General features: G+C 51.1%; 8 protein-coding genes across 8 annotated transcripts; 2 read left to right on the forward strand and 6 right to left on the reverse strand.

Annotated features, from left to right (window-relative positions):
• Positions 1–268: 268 nt before the first annotated feature.
• On the reverse strand, positions 269–961 carry JCM6883_002157 (uncharacterized protein; the record flags this gene model as incomplete). The annotated part of the gene is made up of 1 exon (XM_076628840.1): positions 269–961. The coding sequence occupies one exon, from the start codon at positions 959–961 to the stop codon at positions 269–271; it is 693 nt and encodes a 230-aa protein (XP_076491023.1).
• Positions 962–1,672: 711 nt separating this feature from the next.
• JCM6883_002158 (uncharacterized protein) lies at positions 1,673–2,940 on the forward strand (the record flags this gene model as incomplete). Its single annotated transcript, XM_076628841.1, has 7 exons — positions 1,673–1,810; positions 1,873–2,064; positions 2,132–2,208; positions 2,282–2,364; positions 2,437–2,466; positions 2,559–2,758; positions 2,839–2,940. 7 exons carry the CDS (start codon positions 1,673–1,675, stop codon positions 2,938–2,940), a joined length of 822 nt encoding a protein of 273 aa, XP_076491024.1.
• A 183-nt stretch (positions 2,941–3,123) lies between these two features.
• On the reverse strand, positions 3,124–4,352 carry JCM6883_002159 (ribosomal eL24 family protein; the record flags this gene model as incomplete). The annotated part of the gene is made up of 4 exons (XM_076628842.1): positions 3,124–3,556; positions 3,675–3,884; positions 4,107–4,176; positions 4,301–4,352. The coding sequence occupies 4 exons, from the start codon at positions 4,350–4,352 to the stop codon at positions 3,124–3,126; spliced, it is 765 nt and encodes a 254-aa protein (XP_076491025.1).
• A 725-nt stretch (positions 4,353–5,077) lies between these two features.
• JCM6883_002160 (uncharacterized protein) lies at positions 5,078–6,631 on the reverse strand (the record flags this gene model as incomplete). Its single annotated transcript, XM_076628843.1, has 9 exons — positions 5,078–5,131; positions 5,211–5,455; positions 5,523–5,555; positions 5,644–5,723; positions 5,794–5,810; positions 5,882–5,941; positions 6,026–6,219; positions 6,286–6,408; positions 6,466–6,631. 9 exons carry the CDS (start codon positions 6,629–6,631, stop codon positions 5,078–5,080), a joined length of 972 nt encoding a protein of 323 aa, XP_076491026.1.
• Positions 6,632–6,899: 268 nt separating this feature from the next.
• Positions 6,900–9,719, reverse strand: JCM6883_002161 (uncharacterized protein; the record flags this gene model as incomplete). Its single annotated transcript, XM_076628844.1, has 6 exons — positions 6,900–7,675; positions 7,744–8,161; positions 8,221–8,517; positions 8,582–8,644; positions 8,703–9,188; positions 9,264–9,719. 6 exons carry the CDS (start codon positions 9,717–9,719, stop codon positions 6,900–6,902), a joined length of 2,496 nt encoding a protein of 831 aa, XP_076491027.1.
• Positions 9,720–10,205: 486 nt separating this feature from the next.
• Positions 10,206–11,356, reverse strand: JCM6883_002162 (LYR motif-containing protein; the record flags this gene model as incomplete). The annotated part of the gene is made up of 5 exons (XM_076628845.1): positions 10,206–10,282; positions 10,376–10,483; positions 10,544–10,985; positions 11,075–11,165; positions 11,238–11,356. The coding sequence occupies 5 exons, from the start codon at positions 11,354–11,356 to the stop codon at positions 10,206–10,208; spliced, it is 837 nt and encodes a 278-aa protein (XP_076491028.1).
• A 406-nt stretch (positions 11,357–11,762) lies between these two features.
• Positions 11,763–13,298, forward strand: JCM6883_002163 (uncharacterized protein; the record flags this gene model as incomplete). The annotated part of the gene is made up of 4 exons (XM_076628846.1): positions 11,763–12,104; positions 12,176–12,462; positions 12,544–12,921; positions 12,986–13,298. 4 exons carry the CDS (start codon positions 11,763–11,765, stop codon positions 13,296–13,298), a joined length of 1,320 nt encoding a protein of 439 aa, XP_076491029.1.
• A 524-nt stretch (positions 13,299–13,822) lies between these two features.
• JCM6883_002164 (uncharacterized protein) lies at positions 13,823–14,350 on the reverse strand (the record flags this gene model as incomplete). The annotated part of the gene is made up of 2 exons (XM_076628847.1): positions 13,823–14,067; positions 14,131–14,350. The coding sequence occupies 2 exons, from the start codon at positions 14,348–14,350 to the stop codon at positions 13,823–13,825; spliced, it is 465 nt and encodes a 154-aa protein (XP_076491030.1).
• Positions 14,351–16,431: the final 2,081 nt, after the last annotated feature.

A 16,431-nucleotide genomic window follows, 5' to 3' on the forward strand; every position in this document is an offset into this window, starting at 1 on the left:
GTTCTTCTCCGCTTGCACCATTCTTCCGCTGACTCTCGCTCTCGCAGTGAACCGTTGAGCTTATAATCTGTATTGTAAAGCTTGACAGCGACTGAATGTCATATTTTGAACAGTAAAACTAGAGTAAAACTATGTACTGTACCAAGTTCGTGAGTAATGAAAAGGAACAAACAGGGAAGAAGAAGAGGTATGCTACGACGAGAAGTAATACAACAACCAAAGAGACAACTGAAACGAAAGAAGAAAGCCCAACACGGATCCCAAATATCTATAACCTCGCAAAGCCTTGACTCGCTAACCTCTTTAGTTTCGCCTTGTTCTCTGCTTCCTTCAACGCATCCAACCAACTTTTCTGTGTCTTTGCTCCTAGTACCTCATCCTTTGCACGTCCGGGGGAAGATGAGGAAGGGGACCTTGATCGAGCTCGAGGAGTCGAAGAAGATGGAAGAGAGGGTAACGCGGTCGGAAGGAGGTTCGGAGAAGTGAGTATGGTCGTGAGGACGTCGATTTGTCGTCGAGTCACGGCATCTCGTGATTGTCTGGGAGGCGAGGATGAGGAGGGGGAGGAAGTGGAGGAGTGTTCTTGATTTGGAGGAAGGGAAAGCGTCAAATGAGGAGGACAAGCAGGCGAAAGGCGGAGTTCTGGTTGCTTCGATGGTGATCGTTCTTCTTCGAGGTTGTTTCCAATCGGTTCGAGGATAGGGAGGGAGAAGGAAGTAGGGGAAGAAGGACGAGAATCGAGGAAAGAAGTATCGATCGTTTCGTGAAAGATGTGATCCATTTCCGAGTCGAAGAGGGAGTACGAGGGAGGAGTAGGTAGATCCGAGGCTGTCATCATCGAGGAGGAAGAAAGGGGGCTCATGGAGGAAGACGAAGAGGACCAAGAGTTCGAGGAGTTGGACGAGACTAGTCGCGAAGAAGTTTCGGAGGAGATCGCGAACGACGTAGGTGCTTGACTCATTATTGTGCGACGCGCGAACAGTTCGAGTAAGGGAGAGGAAGAGAGACGAGCTGCTTGTGGGGGTTTTCGAAAGAGCTTTGAAAGCGAGGATTACGTCGAGTTTCTGAGTGCGTGTGTATCGTCTGACCTGTTCCAAAGTCGATCAGAGGCTAGATATAGAGTTGCGAATTCGATTGACGAAGATGAATGGAAGGGAAGAGCTGATCGAAGACACGAATCTCGCTTTGAAGAAATGAAATTTCTCGAAGAAGTTGGGGGAAGTTTTGGGAGAAATTCTCGATTCGTTTTCGATCAACTTTCGGCATTGCCTTCTCGGACTTTGAGGTCAAGCGCGGGTAGCGAAAGCAAGTTGTTCTTTTCGTTCCTCCAATTCGCTCATTCGTTTCGAACATCGTACATCTCTCAAATGTGGAGGATACGACCCACAATCGAAGGAAACTGTGGAGTTTCTCTGCGGAGCGAGCGAATCAGGAGAAATCGCAAAAAAAGTGAGCTCGGTACCTGACCGAGAGAATTTTCGCAAAGGCTTCATCGCCGACTCTTCTCTTCTTCTTTCACTCTTCACTTCCATTCGCCCGTCCGCTTGAGAAAGGTTTCGCAGAGTTCGTAACGCTCGGACGGAGGAAATACCCAGGAGCACCAAAGAGAAAGCTTCTTTCGCCCACGCCACAGCCCACAGCCCACGGTTCCCCAAGAGAACAAAAGAAAGAAATGCAGTCGGACAAGGTCGAAGACGTGGACAAAGCAGAACCGCGAGTTACGAAAACGACCACTCTTGTTCGCCCGCGACGAAGGAGAATACGGCAACCCGACCGACTCGAGGACCTACCGAACGAACTACTTTACCTCGTAAGTCGCTTACTCCGTCCAATCGAGAGAATCCATGCTCACACCCTCGATTCGGGGCTTAGATCGTATCCAAGCTCGATCTTTCGTCCTTCCTCTCTCTTTCACTCGTCTCTCATTCTCTCCGAGACTTCATCCTCTCCCCAACCTGCGAGATCGAATGGCACCGCGCAATCCGACGGATGCAGATACCCGAGCTTGAAGCGAGCTTGAAACCCGTTGAACTTGCGACTCTCGTCGTAGGTCGATCTTGTCGCGTACGTCCCTTCCTCGCAAGTCTCCGATGCTTGTCATTGGCCTAACGAAGATGAGTGATTGTTGTAGGTATGCGGGAAGAATACGGCTAGAAAAGTCGATTTTTATTTGAGGTGCAGATTGTGCTCAAAATGCTGGGAGGAACAGTCAGTCTCGTCCTTTGTTCTGACTCTTGTTGTCTCTACTTGACTGACTCGCGAACGTACGCTGTGCCCGTAGAATCGTCTACGAAGGACCGGACGAACCTGATCCTGCTTTTGAAGAATTCTTCGCTGGGACGAAACGATATACACCTCGTTCACGTGAGTCTCGTCTCTCGAACAGATCTACTCACCTGAACTCCGCCGTCGCTGACGAGAACGGTCAACGCACAGGAAGCGGCCGAAGATGGAAGAAACTGAAAAGTGAGTCAGACCTGCCCTTTTTTTCTCCCCTTCTCTGGTCCTGTTCAGCTTCCTCTCCCTCGGGACTCACTCGTCACTCCCTCAGTCTGTAGCGTTCTTCTTCCGACCCTCTCTCCTTTCCACCTCTTCTTTCCTCTCCCAGCTCCTCTCGCCTCAAATAACCGCTTACGAGTCCGCGCTCGAATTCGACCCATTAGCCGAATTGGACGACTTCATGTTATCCCGAAACTTACCTCAAGCGACAAGGGAAGAACTCGATGAGAGACAGGAATGGGTAAAGAGGGTTTGGAGGGTACGTTCTCGAGTTTTCTCTGCTCGGTCCGTGAACAGAACGAGGTGAGACTAAAAGGTTGAGGGTCTGTGTGTGGATAGGATGGAGAGAAATTGACGAAATGGTATGATGCGAGAAGTAAGGCGGAGAGGGAAGAAAAGAAACGTGCGAAAGCGCAAGCGAGGGACAAGGACGATGCGTAAGCTTGACTTTGGAGCGATAGAGAAGTGCAAGACCTTTGCAACGTGTGAAAGATATAACCCAATGAAACGCTAAGAGTACAATACAGACGAAACGAGAGAGGAAACAGGGAGAACGCGTACAAAGAGAAATCTATCGACCCTTCCCTTCCTCGTCGAACGAATACAATCTTCTCATCCTCTCCTCTAATCCATCGACATAGCTCCCACACCCGATGTCCTCCTAAGTGCCGACTTTTTCTTCGGTTTCGACGCCTTGACCTTTGTCCTAATCTTCTCCTGCACTTCCTCCTCTGCTCCAACATCCATACTGATATCCGCTTCCCTGAGTGCATCCATCGTCGATAGTTCCTCCTCGTCCTCAGCACTATCTATCTCCTCCTCTCCTTCTTCTCCCGCGAGGTCCTCTGCACCAGCGAATCCAACCGCACGTCGATTCTGGTTCTTCGCGATTCGAGCCGCCTTCTTCTCGGCTTTCGCGGCGAGGAGTACTTGAGACGCCGTGAGGGCTTTGCGGGTAGATTCCGAAGGTTGTTGCATTCCGGGAGTGAGCATGTGGGCCGATCGAGTAACTTCGAGGGAATCGCCTTCGAGCGCTTGAGGAGCGGCGGCAGCCATCCTATAGACAGACATCATAACATCACGAATCATCAATCAGTCAGTAATCTTGCCTCCCTGCTCCTTCTCCTCGTTCCGTAGGCAAGAAAGAAAGAGAAAGAGAGAGATGGGAGACTAACCTAGCTTTGAAGAACGCCTTCTCCCTCTTCGCCTTAACTTCCGCGATCCTCTTCATTCCCTCGACCGTAGCATTAACCAAATCCCGATCGTATCTGACGGGTACATGTCGACGTTTCTCGAACGCGAGAGTCGAATCGACCGTCATTTCTTTGCCCGACGCTTTACGGAACGCTTTAGTCCATTTCAACTTGCGGGGGTTGCGCTTCATTCTGTAGAAGGCCGAGACGTGGGTGAGATGGAGACGAAGGTTGTGGTAGGAGTCGAGCGTTGTGAAGGAGATGGGATGAAAGAAGTGGAACGAAAGATTCGGTAGAGAGAAGGGAAAGAATCGGAAAGCGGCGACGAAAATTAGTGGTGGATTGAAGTATATGCAAAGATGTCTCGTCAGCAAAGCCGAATGACACAGAGTAAGGGAGAGGTGGGAAACTGACTTGAAGTTCTTTGAACATTTCGACCTACAAAACCTGAAGCACTTCGCATCGTTACGAACAAACATCGTTCCTAATCAACAGCCATACATTCTGTATCAGCTCATCGTCGCTCGTGGAGGAGAGTCGTCGAGAGAGGCGGTGCGGAAAAAAGACCTCGAGAGAGTGAGAGAAGGGAGAAGGAGACAGAGACTGACCGTGACCTGGGTAACACGGAGAACCGCAAACGTAACAAGGTTCGATTTTCATGACTGTCTGTTAGGAGGAGAGAGAGGTTGGATTAGTGATTTGTGAGAGAGTTGATGAAAAGAGGCGTGATCGAGGACGATAGCCGGGAGAGCTGCGCCGCGCCGCCTGAACTACTGCTGAGGGTTCGAATAGACTTTCTACGTACTGGCTGAGTGGCTGGGAGTGGTAAGAAGGTGGAGAAGACAAGACTAAGAAGTTCGCGAGTTTGATGAAGAAAACTTTCTCTCACTTCTCCACTACCGCCGATTCGACTCAAAGCATTCCCTGTGAAGTCTAGAGCCTAGCTGAAGCTTCCATACACTCAGCTGGACCGGCGCCGGTCCTCAAAACTGTTCCCAGCCTCTCCGCTCCTGTCTTCGACTACTCGGCATCCTCTCGTCTCAGGTACAACGTCGCTCCTGATCAAGCCGTACGGTGGACGCTGGTGAACTGCTTCGAAAGGTTCAGAAGCTTGCCCTCCATCGTTCCAGGGTTTTACAAGGGAAGAACCGTCGCTACTTCCGTACCCTCCTCTCGACCCTCTCTACTCAAGCACAGGATACAGACGACAGAGGTATTATTCGCAAAACTATGAAAGATTGACAGGGACGTAGGGTACCGAAGCAAATCACAAACACGAACCCAAACCAGATCCAGAATTTCGCTTCTTTCCCGTTTTCTCTTGTTCTTTTCTCCAAGTTTCTCGATTCCTCATTCCGCCAAACAGCGCGATTCTCGATCTCGTCTCAGTAACCCCCAGTCCTATGGTTCCTCTCCCATTCCTCGAGCTTTTCCGCATCCTGTCCGCGCCTCACTCAAACCGATCAGTCTTCCTCTCCCCTCCTCTCCTTTCAATATTCGACAAATCAAGTCACTCACCCTCCTAACACATTCCCTCCATTCCCTCTTCTCCATCACATAATCCCTCAATTCCCTCTCGTCCTCCTCAAACTCTTCATCCTCTTCCCCCTCCTCTACCAATCGTCTGTACCTCCTTCCTACGGCGAGATAATTCGTCGAATGGATCGGGGAACGGTACGATTTCGGACGGAGGGCATCGATTCGGGATTGGATCGCTTGGAGTTCGGAGTTGGGGGAGTGAAGGGAGGGGTAATCGAAATAAACTGAGGAGACGAGCACGGAGTTAGAGGAGGAGGAAGAGTGAGAAGAAGGGAGACGGAGAAAGCGGACCGGTTTTACCGAGATTCGCACCACCTCCACCACCTACTCCTCGAGTATGAGCAAGAGGGATTAGCGAAACTCGAAGAACCTGGAGTACTCAAGGGAGGAGATCAAAGAAAGAAAGACGCACGGAGACTCGAGGGAACGCATTCGTAGAGAAAGACATGAGGTTTGAATTTCTTCTTGACGTGTTCGAATTGAGGAATCAAACTTGATTTGCACCCCAGTCAGCTCGATCTCGAGAGGCAGAGAGAGAAAGAGAGATTCGAGAGAGTCGCACTTTGCTTTTCGACAAGGCTGATCACATCACCCGTATCAGCTCAGACTTTCCTATCAAGATAGATAGGAGAAGGGGGAGAGAGACTCACCCAGCAATACCTTTTCCTCGTGAACCATTCCGCGCTCGTTTTCCCTTTCTTTCCACACAACTATCTCCCTCATCCCTCCCTTATCAGCTCTCATCTCCTCACACACTCACACAACTCATACAATGAGGAAGCCAGATAACTCACTTGACAATGGTCCCCATAGACAAGAGCAGCATACTTCAAACCTCCCAAATCTTTCGCCGTTAATTCCGGTAACTCTACTTTCTGCCTCGATGCGATCCAAACGTGATGGAATGCTGCACTGTCGAGGAGATTGAAGAAGGAACGAGAGGTACGGGAAAGATGGAGGAGGTCGAGAGGGGGGAGGTGCAAACAAACTAGGAGAAAGAACGAGGACGAATCAGTTTGAACTCGAGCGAGATGAGAAAGGGGAGGGGACTCACTGTCAGCGAGTACGTCGATAGGTAACTCGGTGAATTGTAAGCGAGACTGGGAGGTCCTGGATTGAGAGTGAGGTTGTCCAACTGCGAGTTTCGATTTCTTCTTCTTTGGCAACAATTCTTCCTCTGTTACTCTACATCAGCTCTACGGGTACCTACGAGTAGAGTGAACGAATGACTAACCGTATACATCGTCACTATCAGCGCTCGGATCCCTCCTCGTCCTTGTTGCTTTCCCTTTCTTCTTCAAACTCGTTCGTTTCGGTTTCACTTCCTCCTCCTCAGAGCTCGATGATCCCGGATCAGCCACTACCACTCGCTTACGCGCTCCACTACGAGTCGTGACCATCCCTCTCGGTGCGATCCAGCGAAGTCTGGGAAATTGAAGTGAAAGGTCAAGAAGAAAGAGTCGAAAGCGCGCAACAACTTGATCTCGAGCTCTAAGAATCCAAAGTTTTGCGCGCGAGAGATTCCTTTCCATCCTGAATATGGTACAGTAAGAGAGCAAGAGGTACAACACGAGAGAGAATCCTATCCGAGTAACGCGGTCCGAACAATAAGAGAAAACGAGAAGAAGAAATAACGATACAATTCATCTAAGCTCAACTCTCTCTCTCCTAAGCTCCTCCTCCTAATCGATCCGTCCTCCTCCTCTCCGTCTTCCTCCTTGATCCATCCCTCATCTCGACCTCGTCGAGTGATTTTAAGGCCGAAGTGTTCCTCGTCGTCGAGGAAGAAGCCCAGGATAAATCCAGACTAGATTTCGTTCTCCCTCCTAACCCCGTCCCCATCCCCATCCCCTTCCCCTTCGTCGTCGGAGTAGGGGGAGTATACGCCGGAGGAGCTAGTGGATTCGAGTATGAATACAAGGAGAAATACGAGCTTGATCCAGTCATCCCTCCTCCCTCTGCTTTCGACGGTGGAGAATAATCACTCAAGTGCGAAGGAGTTGCCGGCGTGATTGTCGTCCTCATCGCGACTTCGGGTAAATATCTCTCTCGATCGAGAACGGAGGCGAAGGAGGTCGGTGTAGAAGGGGAGGAAGAGAAAGTCGAGATTGAAGTTGAGGAAGGAGTTCGATGAGATTGTTCAATCTCAATCTCAGAGGATTCGGAGGCGGAGGGAGGGGATATGTCACGTTTTCGGATATGGAGTACTGAGGAAGAACGATCTGGGGTTGAGAGATCTCGACGTGAACGAGGAAGAGAAGGAGGAGGAGGAACAGGGGAAGGAGGGAGGGAGAAGGTAGAATTATCGGAAACTGAACGAGGTTGGAGTCGAGGTCTTGAGCGAGCGATTGGAGGCAATTGAGCACGACGAGATGAAGGACGGGATTGAGGGAGAGAGAATGGGTCGAGCAGGTGATGACGAGTTGCGAATGCTAGATCGATAACTGTGCGATACAGAAGTCACGAGTCAACTTCAGGCTCCTTTCGAGGGAGAAGTAGTCTCGAGACTTACGATCCTTCCTCCTTTGATTTTCCTCCTGATCCCTCTCCTCATCCCCCTCCTGTGGCTCTCCCAAAATCCTCATTAATCTCTCATGATCCACCTTCGATTTCGCTCTCAAAGCCAAACTTTCTCCATCCTCCCAACTCAATTGAATCATCGGTAAACTCCTCGTCATCGTCGTCGAAGGTTTGCCTCTCTGTTTCGTATGAATGGAAGTGGAGGAAGGGGAGGGACCGATAGATTGACGGAGATTCGAGGTCGAGGGACCGGAGGGAAGGATCAGGTTCGCGAGGGAGGCGGTACTTGATGATGAAGGCATCGGGGGAGGAGTCGAGTGAGAATGAGAGGTAGAAGAGGAAGAGGAGGAAGAGGAAACGAGTTGAAGAGACTGAGGAGGGAGTGAGTAGATGGCTTCGAGTTGATTCACCTGCGAACTTCCGAAAAAATCAGCTTCTGGTCGATACTGAAACGTTACGAGAAGCTCACCTTGATCACTTTCAATACCATCGTCGTTCCCGGTGTCAACTCCCTATCTCCTTGAGCTCCCGCAAAGACTCCGTCGTCGACTTCGATCACGATTCTTCGTTCTACGAGTTCTTCCTTCGCGTATCTTCCTCCGAAACTACGTCGACGAGAGTGACCCTTGCCGGATCCGTTCGAGAAATCGAAAGACGTGCGACAAGTCGAAAGGGAGGCGGGAAGGACAGAGACCGAGGGAAAGGAGAGGTAGGGAAGATGATAGAGATGTAGAGGAGGGTCGTAGAGAACATGCGAGGGTTTCAACTACAGTGAGAGGAAGGTCAGTTGAAGCCCGGAAGGAGTGCGAGAGGAAGGAAAGCGACTCAACGGTAAGAATATCGTTTTCGACGAATTTCGATCCGATAATCGCATGATCCGGAATCGTACCTCCCTGTTCGACACTCCTAGTCAGTATTCCAGCTGCAGACTGACTCAAGAAGCGAACGAACCGTCACCGCATTAACGAGTACCCAACCCATTAAATTCTTCTGTTCCTTCAATTCCGTCTCATGGTTCCTCCGAGTCCTTGCCATCACTGTCGAAGAAGACGTATCTCTATTCTTTTCCGACAAACTCTTACTCCTCTCCATTCTCCTCGCCGTCAAAGGACTCGCCTCTTCAAGGGAAATCAAAACTTCTTTCTCTTCCGCTCCTTCCTCGCTGTTCCTTTTCGCCGCTGCCGCCAATTGAAGAGATTCAAAGTTTGCGAGACTCGATCTGCGAGATTGAGAATGAGAATGCGAGTCTTCACTTTGTCGTGACTGTACGCGAGGTCGAGTAGGAGTTTCGAGGTTGAATTCAGTCGCGGTTGGGGTCGAGGAAGCAGAAAGGGAATGCCGGCTTGGGAGAGGGGACGTAGAGGAATCGTGAGGTCCTAGGGCAGAAGGGATCGATCGAGGAGGGAGTGTGAGGGAATTGAGGTCCTTCGAGCTCAACTGCAAAAACGATAACAATTCAGTTTCCTTTCCTCCTCCCGTCTGGCGTAGCAGCAATAGAATGGGTGTACTCACGCGATCTCTTAGAGCAGTAGCGAACCTCTTCACACCCCCGGGAGTCTTCTTCTCCTTCTCTCCCATACCAGTATCCGTTCCAACCTCAAGCATCCTCTCTTTCCTCGTTTCTCCCAGTTCACTGCTCCGCTCATTCTCTTTCTCCATTCTCTTCCTCTCCTCTCGTTCCTGACTAGTTCGTTCTCGACCCTTGTTGTCGTTCGATCGTCGTTCCTCCAACTGATGTCCCTCGTTGTTCCTCTCAAATAGATCGAATGCAAATCTCTTGAGATCGAACGCCCGCCATTCGATAGATACCGAGAGAGTCGTCCATTCATCCGTAGGTAGGTATCGGATCGTTAGAGGCAGGGTGAGATCGCTTGAGGTTGATGATGTTGAGGCAATTGTTTCGAGAGGTGAGTAAAGACTGTAGGGCGATGGAGAAGCGGGTGGTGGTAGGCAAGGGGGAGGTCTCATCGCATATCACACTTGTAAGGGAGGGAGTGAGAGGAAGGTGATGGAGAGAAGAGAGATCGAGAGCTTTGGCGTGTTTGCTTTGAATATTTTTCGCGATGCGTCGTGTTTGGTGCAAGACGGCGCTTTTCTAGGAGCTTTGAAGCTTCTCTGAGGGCTTTGGGATGGTTCAAACACGTAGAAATGCGATGAACAGAATTGTTCGAGAAAGTACGGATCGCACGACCGACCGCAGACGTTCTCGCGAGCGTCTCTCTCTGTCAGCTAATTCTGAATCCCCTTCGACCATACGTGTAACGTCCGCATCGTTCGAGATCTTTCCCCCTTCAAGCTACCCTGTTCTAAGCTCCCTCGCCTCCGTCGTCTGCCGATTTAAACTTCAAATAAATTCTCCCTCGCTCTACCTCCCTACGCTCAAATGCTCTAATCTGATAGCCCCTTTCTGTACTGACCCTTGTGTCGACTGTGTTGTATTCGATGGTATGCCTGTTATCTGCGAGCTGCGGGACGTAAATCACGGAAGGATTCGAAGTAATTTGCGGTTTCTTCCTCGACATGCGCGGAATCTGCGCGATCGCAACGGAAGGCATCTGGTGTCATTGTCTTAATCAATACGCTGCAGTGTGGATCTGCGACTATAGAAGGGACGAGTAACTCACTGAGACTGGTCGATGAGCTTCCACCGATTGAATCCGATTTATCTTTGCGTTTCCATTGGGGTGGGACAATCTTGAGATACTTCCCCGAGTGTAGTCCCTGTACAAGTACTATGAGCTCTAAACTCGGCGCTCAGTGTCCCCCGCATCCGCACCCCTCTTCATGCCCACTGGCATGTCCCTCTCTTCCCTCCCTCAAGTTCTCTCCTCCTTTCCCTTCCGCTGCTTCTTCTCTCCGTCTCTTCACGATCCAACTCGGTTCCGGACCCTCCATGAATCGATTCCTCCCGGATCTACCTCGAACGGTCCCTTCTTTCCTGGCTTGGAACGCTCGAAGGAGTTTTCGACGATCGGTTGGCCGTATCAGGGTGTTTGGCGGTTCGAGCTCTGCAGTCGGAGGTGTTGACCGTGAAGGATGTGAGGGTCGAGAGGGTCGAGATGGACGAGTAGGGCGTGAGGGTTGGGTGAACGAAGGGGAGGAACGAGTTTCGGAAGAAGAATCGGAAGTCGAGGAGGAGGAGGAAGAAGGAGAGGCAGATGGAGGGGAGCGGATGTCGACGGGTATCAGTAGGTTCGAAGACAGAGCAAGAGATTGAAGGTGTTGAGCTTGAAACTAAGGAAACCGAAAGAAACGAAACTGAAAACCGTCAATTCGTACTCCTTCAATCGCGGGTTTCTCTCGTTCATTCTCGATTCCCTCACCTCTAGTTGATCCTTATAAATCTCTGCTTCTGTTTGTCGTTCTTTGATCTCCTCCAACGAGGTGAGGGAACGGGATTTATCAAATTCCGACCTGATCGCTCTTCCTTCAACGTCAGCTTTAGAGCCCGCTAGCGCACGATAGATAGAATGAGTGCAGACTGACCTAGCACGAAAGACTACTAGAGCTCTTCTATGATCATCTGGCATTTGATTCGCGATTCTCAAGAGTGAACGATACAAGGACCGAGAAGTCGCTGCTACGCTTCTTGACAGGCCGGACATCGTTCCTCAGCTGATGGAGAGCTTGGTAGACGAAGGCGTGGGGCGGCCGAGTGGTGCTAGGTAGTGAAAGAGGCGCAAGGAGATCAAGCTCTCCTTTTGACCTCTTCCCTTCATTTTAGCTCGACCTAGAGTACTCCAAGACAGATAGAACTTCATCAGCGCTCAGATATCCTGGTCCATCAGCAACCAGCACTCGAAGTCGACTCGTTCAGCCTGATCGCATCATCAGTCAACACTCCTCTCTCCTTTCTTTGCGCCTGTTGTAGCACGTCGTACTCCATCAGAGACTTATCGTGAGCAATTTGTGCCCTCCTAGTCGCGCCCCCGAAAGGGAATGTCGAGCTGATCCATCCTCTGCAGTTTCCCCCTCTCCTCGTTCCCCTCTCAACCTCCTTCCCTCGCTCGGATGGCTCCTCTACCCGTCATAATCGACACCGATCCCGGCGTCGACGACGTCCTCGCGCTCCTCCTCGCCCTCTCCTCCCCTCATCTTCTCGTCGTCGGCATCACCCTAACTCACGGGAATTGTTCCCTCTCTTCGACCGAGAAGAACCTCTCGAAACTCTTCTACGCACTCGAGAAGCACCTAGAGTATAAGGAGGATCGCGAGGGGAGATGGCGAGGATTAAGAGATGTGGAATGGCGGACGCAGTGGGGAGGAAAGGGATGCGAGAAGATCAGGGTTTGGAGAGGATGTGAGGGACCGACTGGGGGGAAAGCCGTGACGGCGAAATACTTTCATGGACAGGTGAGTAGCTCTCCTCATCACTCTCAGCTGGTCTCAGTCGAGATCAGAGACTGAGAGTTCGCACGAAATAGGACGGTCTAGCGAATTGTGAAACCCTTCATCCCGAGTTGACTGCGCCACCCGGTCATTCCTCTCCATTCTATACGATTCACGACGAATCTGCTCTCGAAGGCGTAACCTCCCTCGTCGAGTCTTGGCCGAAAGAAGCGAGGAAATTGTCTTATATCGCTCTAGGTCCAATGACTTCTCTCGCTCAGTTATCGGAAAAGCTCGACCTCGAGGATTCGTTCGAGAGGATCTTGAGTATGGGAGGAGCGGTAGAGCATCCGGGAAATACAACACCCATTGCGGAATTCAAGTCAGTCATCTCTCTTTCTCTTCAACGGCTTTTCCGGAGCGAGCGATTGTGACTGACTCGAGGCTTTCGCTTAATTTGTAGCTATTACGCCGATCCCTGGTCCGCAAGAACACTCTTCTCCCTCCCTCTTTCGAATCTCTACATTTTCCCACTCGATCTCACGACATACCTCATCCTCCCCTTCTCTCTCTACGCTTCCTCTATCGATCCTGACTTCTCCTCATCCTCAAAATCTGTTGCCAAGGGGAAGGATCCTCTGATTCATTTCACGTCGAGTTTCCTAAAAGGAACTGAAAAAGTAATGAAATCGTTCGGAGGAGACGCTATGGAGTTACATGATCCGATCGTCGTGTTTGCTCTCATCGAATACGCGAGACATACTGAACAGGAGAAGGACGCGAAGGCAGGAGAATTTGCGGAGGGATGGGAGTGGAAACGAGTTGATTTCGAGATTGAATGGTACGTTCTCCCATCTCTCTCTGTTATCTTTCTAGCGGCTGATCAAGTCGTGCTGCTCGAACAGCGACGGTACCCTAACACGAGGAATGCTCGTTCTCGACCATCGAGCCTCTTCGAAATCCTCTACGTCCCTCACTGGTCGTACCGGTCAAACGAACCGAACTATCGCGATCGAACAAGACGTCGAAGTGAACGGAGATGTCGTACTCGATGTCGTAGAAGCTGAAGCGAGAGAAGCGGAGAAGAAGGAGATTGAAAAGGGAAAGAAGAGGGTTTGTGGAGCGAGAGTTGTGACGACGAGTCCGGGGAGTAGGAAGATGAGGAAGGAGCTGTTTGAGAGAGTTTGGGGAGTGAGGCAAGAGGAACCGGAGAACTGAGCTTGAGGAGAGAGAAAGCTGCGTCGGACAGTGACGGCGGATGGGGCGCAGAGTCAAGGTCACGATCTCGAGAAGGATGTTGTGAAGCTATCAGGGTCTGTAGGTAGAACGATCCGCATTGTAGTGATCATAGATTTGCATCACTCATGCTTGAATATTTGTGAGCGGCAATTAAGATTCACGAGTCTGAGCGTTTCCTGTTGAAACCTACGTACTCGATGATGTGAGAATCAGGCTCAAAACCAAAGAATGAGTCCCGGCACCGAGGAGTGTCACTGAGGAGGAAACAAAAAGAAAAGCTTTGATCCTTCGCGCAAGAGGAAACGCTCCGCTAAACTCAGGCTGACAGCTCTCGGTTCACGCCACGGAAGATACTATGTTCTTTTCAGAGAGCGTAGCGGTTTCAAGGAAACAAAAAGGAAAAGACTTGGTTGAAGAGAGGGGCAAGACGTCTACGGCAAGGCTACTCCAAACCCTGATCTGTGCTACGGCTTTGCGGTACGTAATTCGACGGCACGAATCCGTCAGAACGCCCGCGCCTTGCCCAAGGTCCGTAATCGAGGGGGTGGTCGAATTTTGTTTGCCGAAAATTTGAAGTACTTGGCAATATGCGGGATCTCCTCGTTCGAGGGATGACGGTAAATTCGGTATCGTCCTTCCCACTTGATCTCTCGAATTTGATCCGGACCGTTCATCGCGTTGGTAGGGTCGACTCGGGTCATGGTGAACTCGTGACGGTATGAGCGGGAATCAGACGTTTTGATTTCGTCTGTTGATTGCGTACAGTTCAGTCAGTCATGCAATGGTAGCAAGTTGACTTAGATATACTCACCAACCGCGACCGAGCAATCCTGAGCCTTGTAGGTTGCCATGCCCGTTTCGTATCCCAGCGGCAAAGGGTTTCCCCATTGGTTCACGATTTCAGCCAGCGACGGACCCGGAGCCGTCTGAAAGTAGAAGTCGTGGGAGTCATATTGATACAGAGAAGGAGGGCAGGCGACCCAAATGGCGGGCGTACGAGCCTTAGGACCGTCCCTTCGACAAATGAGCATTTTTACGCCGGGAATCCGGTACTCCTACCAAAAGATCTGGCTCTCAGCTACGTTCCGATCTGGTCAGTCACGTCGATACTTGTCAATCTAGCGAAGGAGAGGACGCTCACCATCGAATTGACCGAGTTTGTCTGGATCCGTAGGAGCCAAATCTTGAGCTCGACATTGGTAATCGCGCAAGAAATATACGTGCGGAGAGTGTGTCTGCCGTGATCCACCCCCCAGGAAGTCGTGTCACAGATCTTGACGAAGGCCTTTTTGATCAATGAGGCTATGATTTCCAGCTGACGGAAGAGGCAGTCAGCTCAAGGTCGCTCGTGGATTAGGTACTCGAGATCTGGCAAGGCTCACATCAGAGCCTCCAATCGGACCCGGCTTTGACATCTCTTACTAGCCTATAAGACGGTTGAGAGGCAGGCAGAACGAAGAACATCCGAACAAACGAAAGAAGGGGGAGCCGCTCGAAATTTCGAAAGCTTTGTTCGCTTCGTTCGGACTTGCCGCGGAGAAGCGTCTATCGATAGGAGTTCGTAATCGAGGTTCGTCGACGGAGCAGAAAGTGCGGAGAAACGACAGAGATCGGAAAGAGGCGATGTGTGAGGAGGAAATCGGGAGAAAGCGAGAAGTCAAGGTCATCGAATCTGACGATATGACGAGAGACACTGGCGAGAGACAGAGCGAGAACTCTTCTAGCGCCAAGCTGTCAAAGAGTCGGAAGTGAATCGGGGTCGCGAGCGAGGTGAATGAAAGGAAATGCGGCGGGTTGTAGATGCATCGCGAATCGTCCGACTGAGAACAGCGTGTTTGGAACTTCTTTGGGCGCATTCAGATCTTACTTGTGTCGGAATGAGCGAGAATAGCAGAGGTTTGAGGAGTGTTCAGAGCGGACGAGAGAACGGCAGAGAGCGGCGCGGGTTGAAAAGGGAAAGTTTGAGCCGAATGCTGGAATCCTGCACGAACGAGATGCAACGGGCTGTGAGACTAGAGTGCAGACAGGCGATGGTATAGTCGCTGAGAACCAAGCCAAGTAGTTGAAGACGATCAGCGAGTTGAGTGGAAGGCGAGAATTGAGACGAACCTGCATCACCCCTTACATAACTGCGGCGCTCACTGATTCCCCGAGTCGTAATGAAGTATGAGACATGTTCCAAGAAGCAGATCGAGCGTCTCGAAGGGCGGAGAGACCGCTGAGAGGTGAGGTTGAGTGACTTGCGAGATGGAACTCGAAAGCCGTCGGAGGGAGATACCGGAGAGGCGACGAGCTAGAGGCGGGCTATCTGACACATCGTCAGACCGTGGACTGGTTTTAGAGGCGTATTGGCGATAGTCGAGTGAATGGATTCGAGACAAGCTTGCGTCCGCTCCTCTCTCTCCTTCACCTCTTCCTCGAATCACTCGCGCGCTTGCAGACATCGTACACAACGCTCACACGACCTCGCCAGGCCCGCGAACGATAGGTTAGCGACCTGGTAGCCCGCTCCTCTTCCCGGTCCTTTTCTTCATCAAACAAACGAATTTACTCGTCGGAGAGGCTCTCAAGCCCCGCCGCGACATCTCTGACAGGACAAGACAACACTGAGAAGTACTCACAAGGAGATTGAGACTTTCGGCCGGTGAGTCGAGACACGTTCCTCTCCCACTTCACACGCACCCTCCTTCTTTGAAGCTCTGCACATTTGCGCGCCGCACGACTGACCCGGTCAACATCGCTATTCGCGCGACAGATCCGTACCTCGTACCGCTCTTCCCCAACGAACAGAATGCTCTCGAATCTCCCGCCTGAACTTCTTCGCGAAATCATCGAAGCGACTGTTCCTCATTCCTTCCACTCTTTGACCTATCGCACTCGTCAAGACACTCTTTGCTCGCTCTCTCTCGTATCGAAACAATTCCGAGCGATCGCCCAACCTCTTCTTCCCGAAGTCGTTCAGATCAACTCGAAGCGAAACCTGAATCGCTTCCTTGCCGGACAACAGGGAGGAGGAGGAGGAGGAGGAGGAGGAGGAGGAGGGGAGGAACAAGAGCGAGCTATCAATGTCAAGCGAGCCGTTCTGTCTTGCGGCTGGCTCGAACTCACGTCG

This window comes from Sporobolomyces salmoneus, assembly GCF_050403485.1.
Source record: "Sporobolomyces salmoneus JCM6883 DNA, S_salmoneus_JCM6883_v1_ctg3, whole genome shotgun sequence".
Classification (NCBI taxonomy): Eukaryota; Fungi; Basidiomycota; class Microbotryomycetes; order Sporidiobolales; family Sporidiobolaceae; genus Sporobolomyces; species Sporobolomyces salmoneus.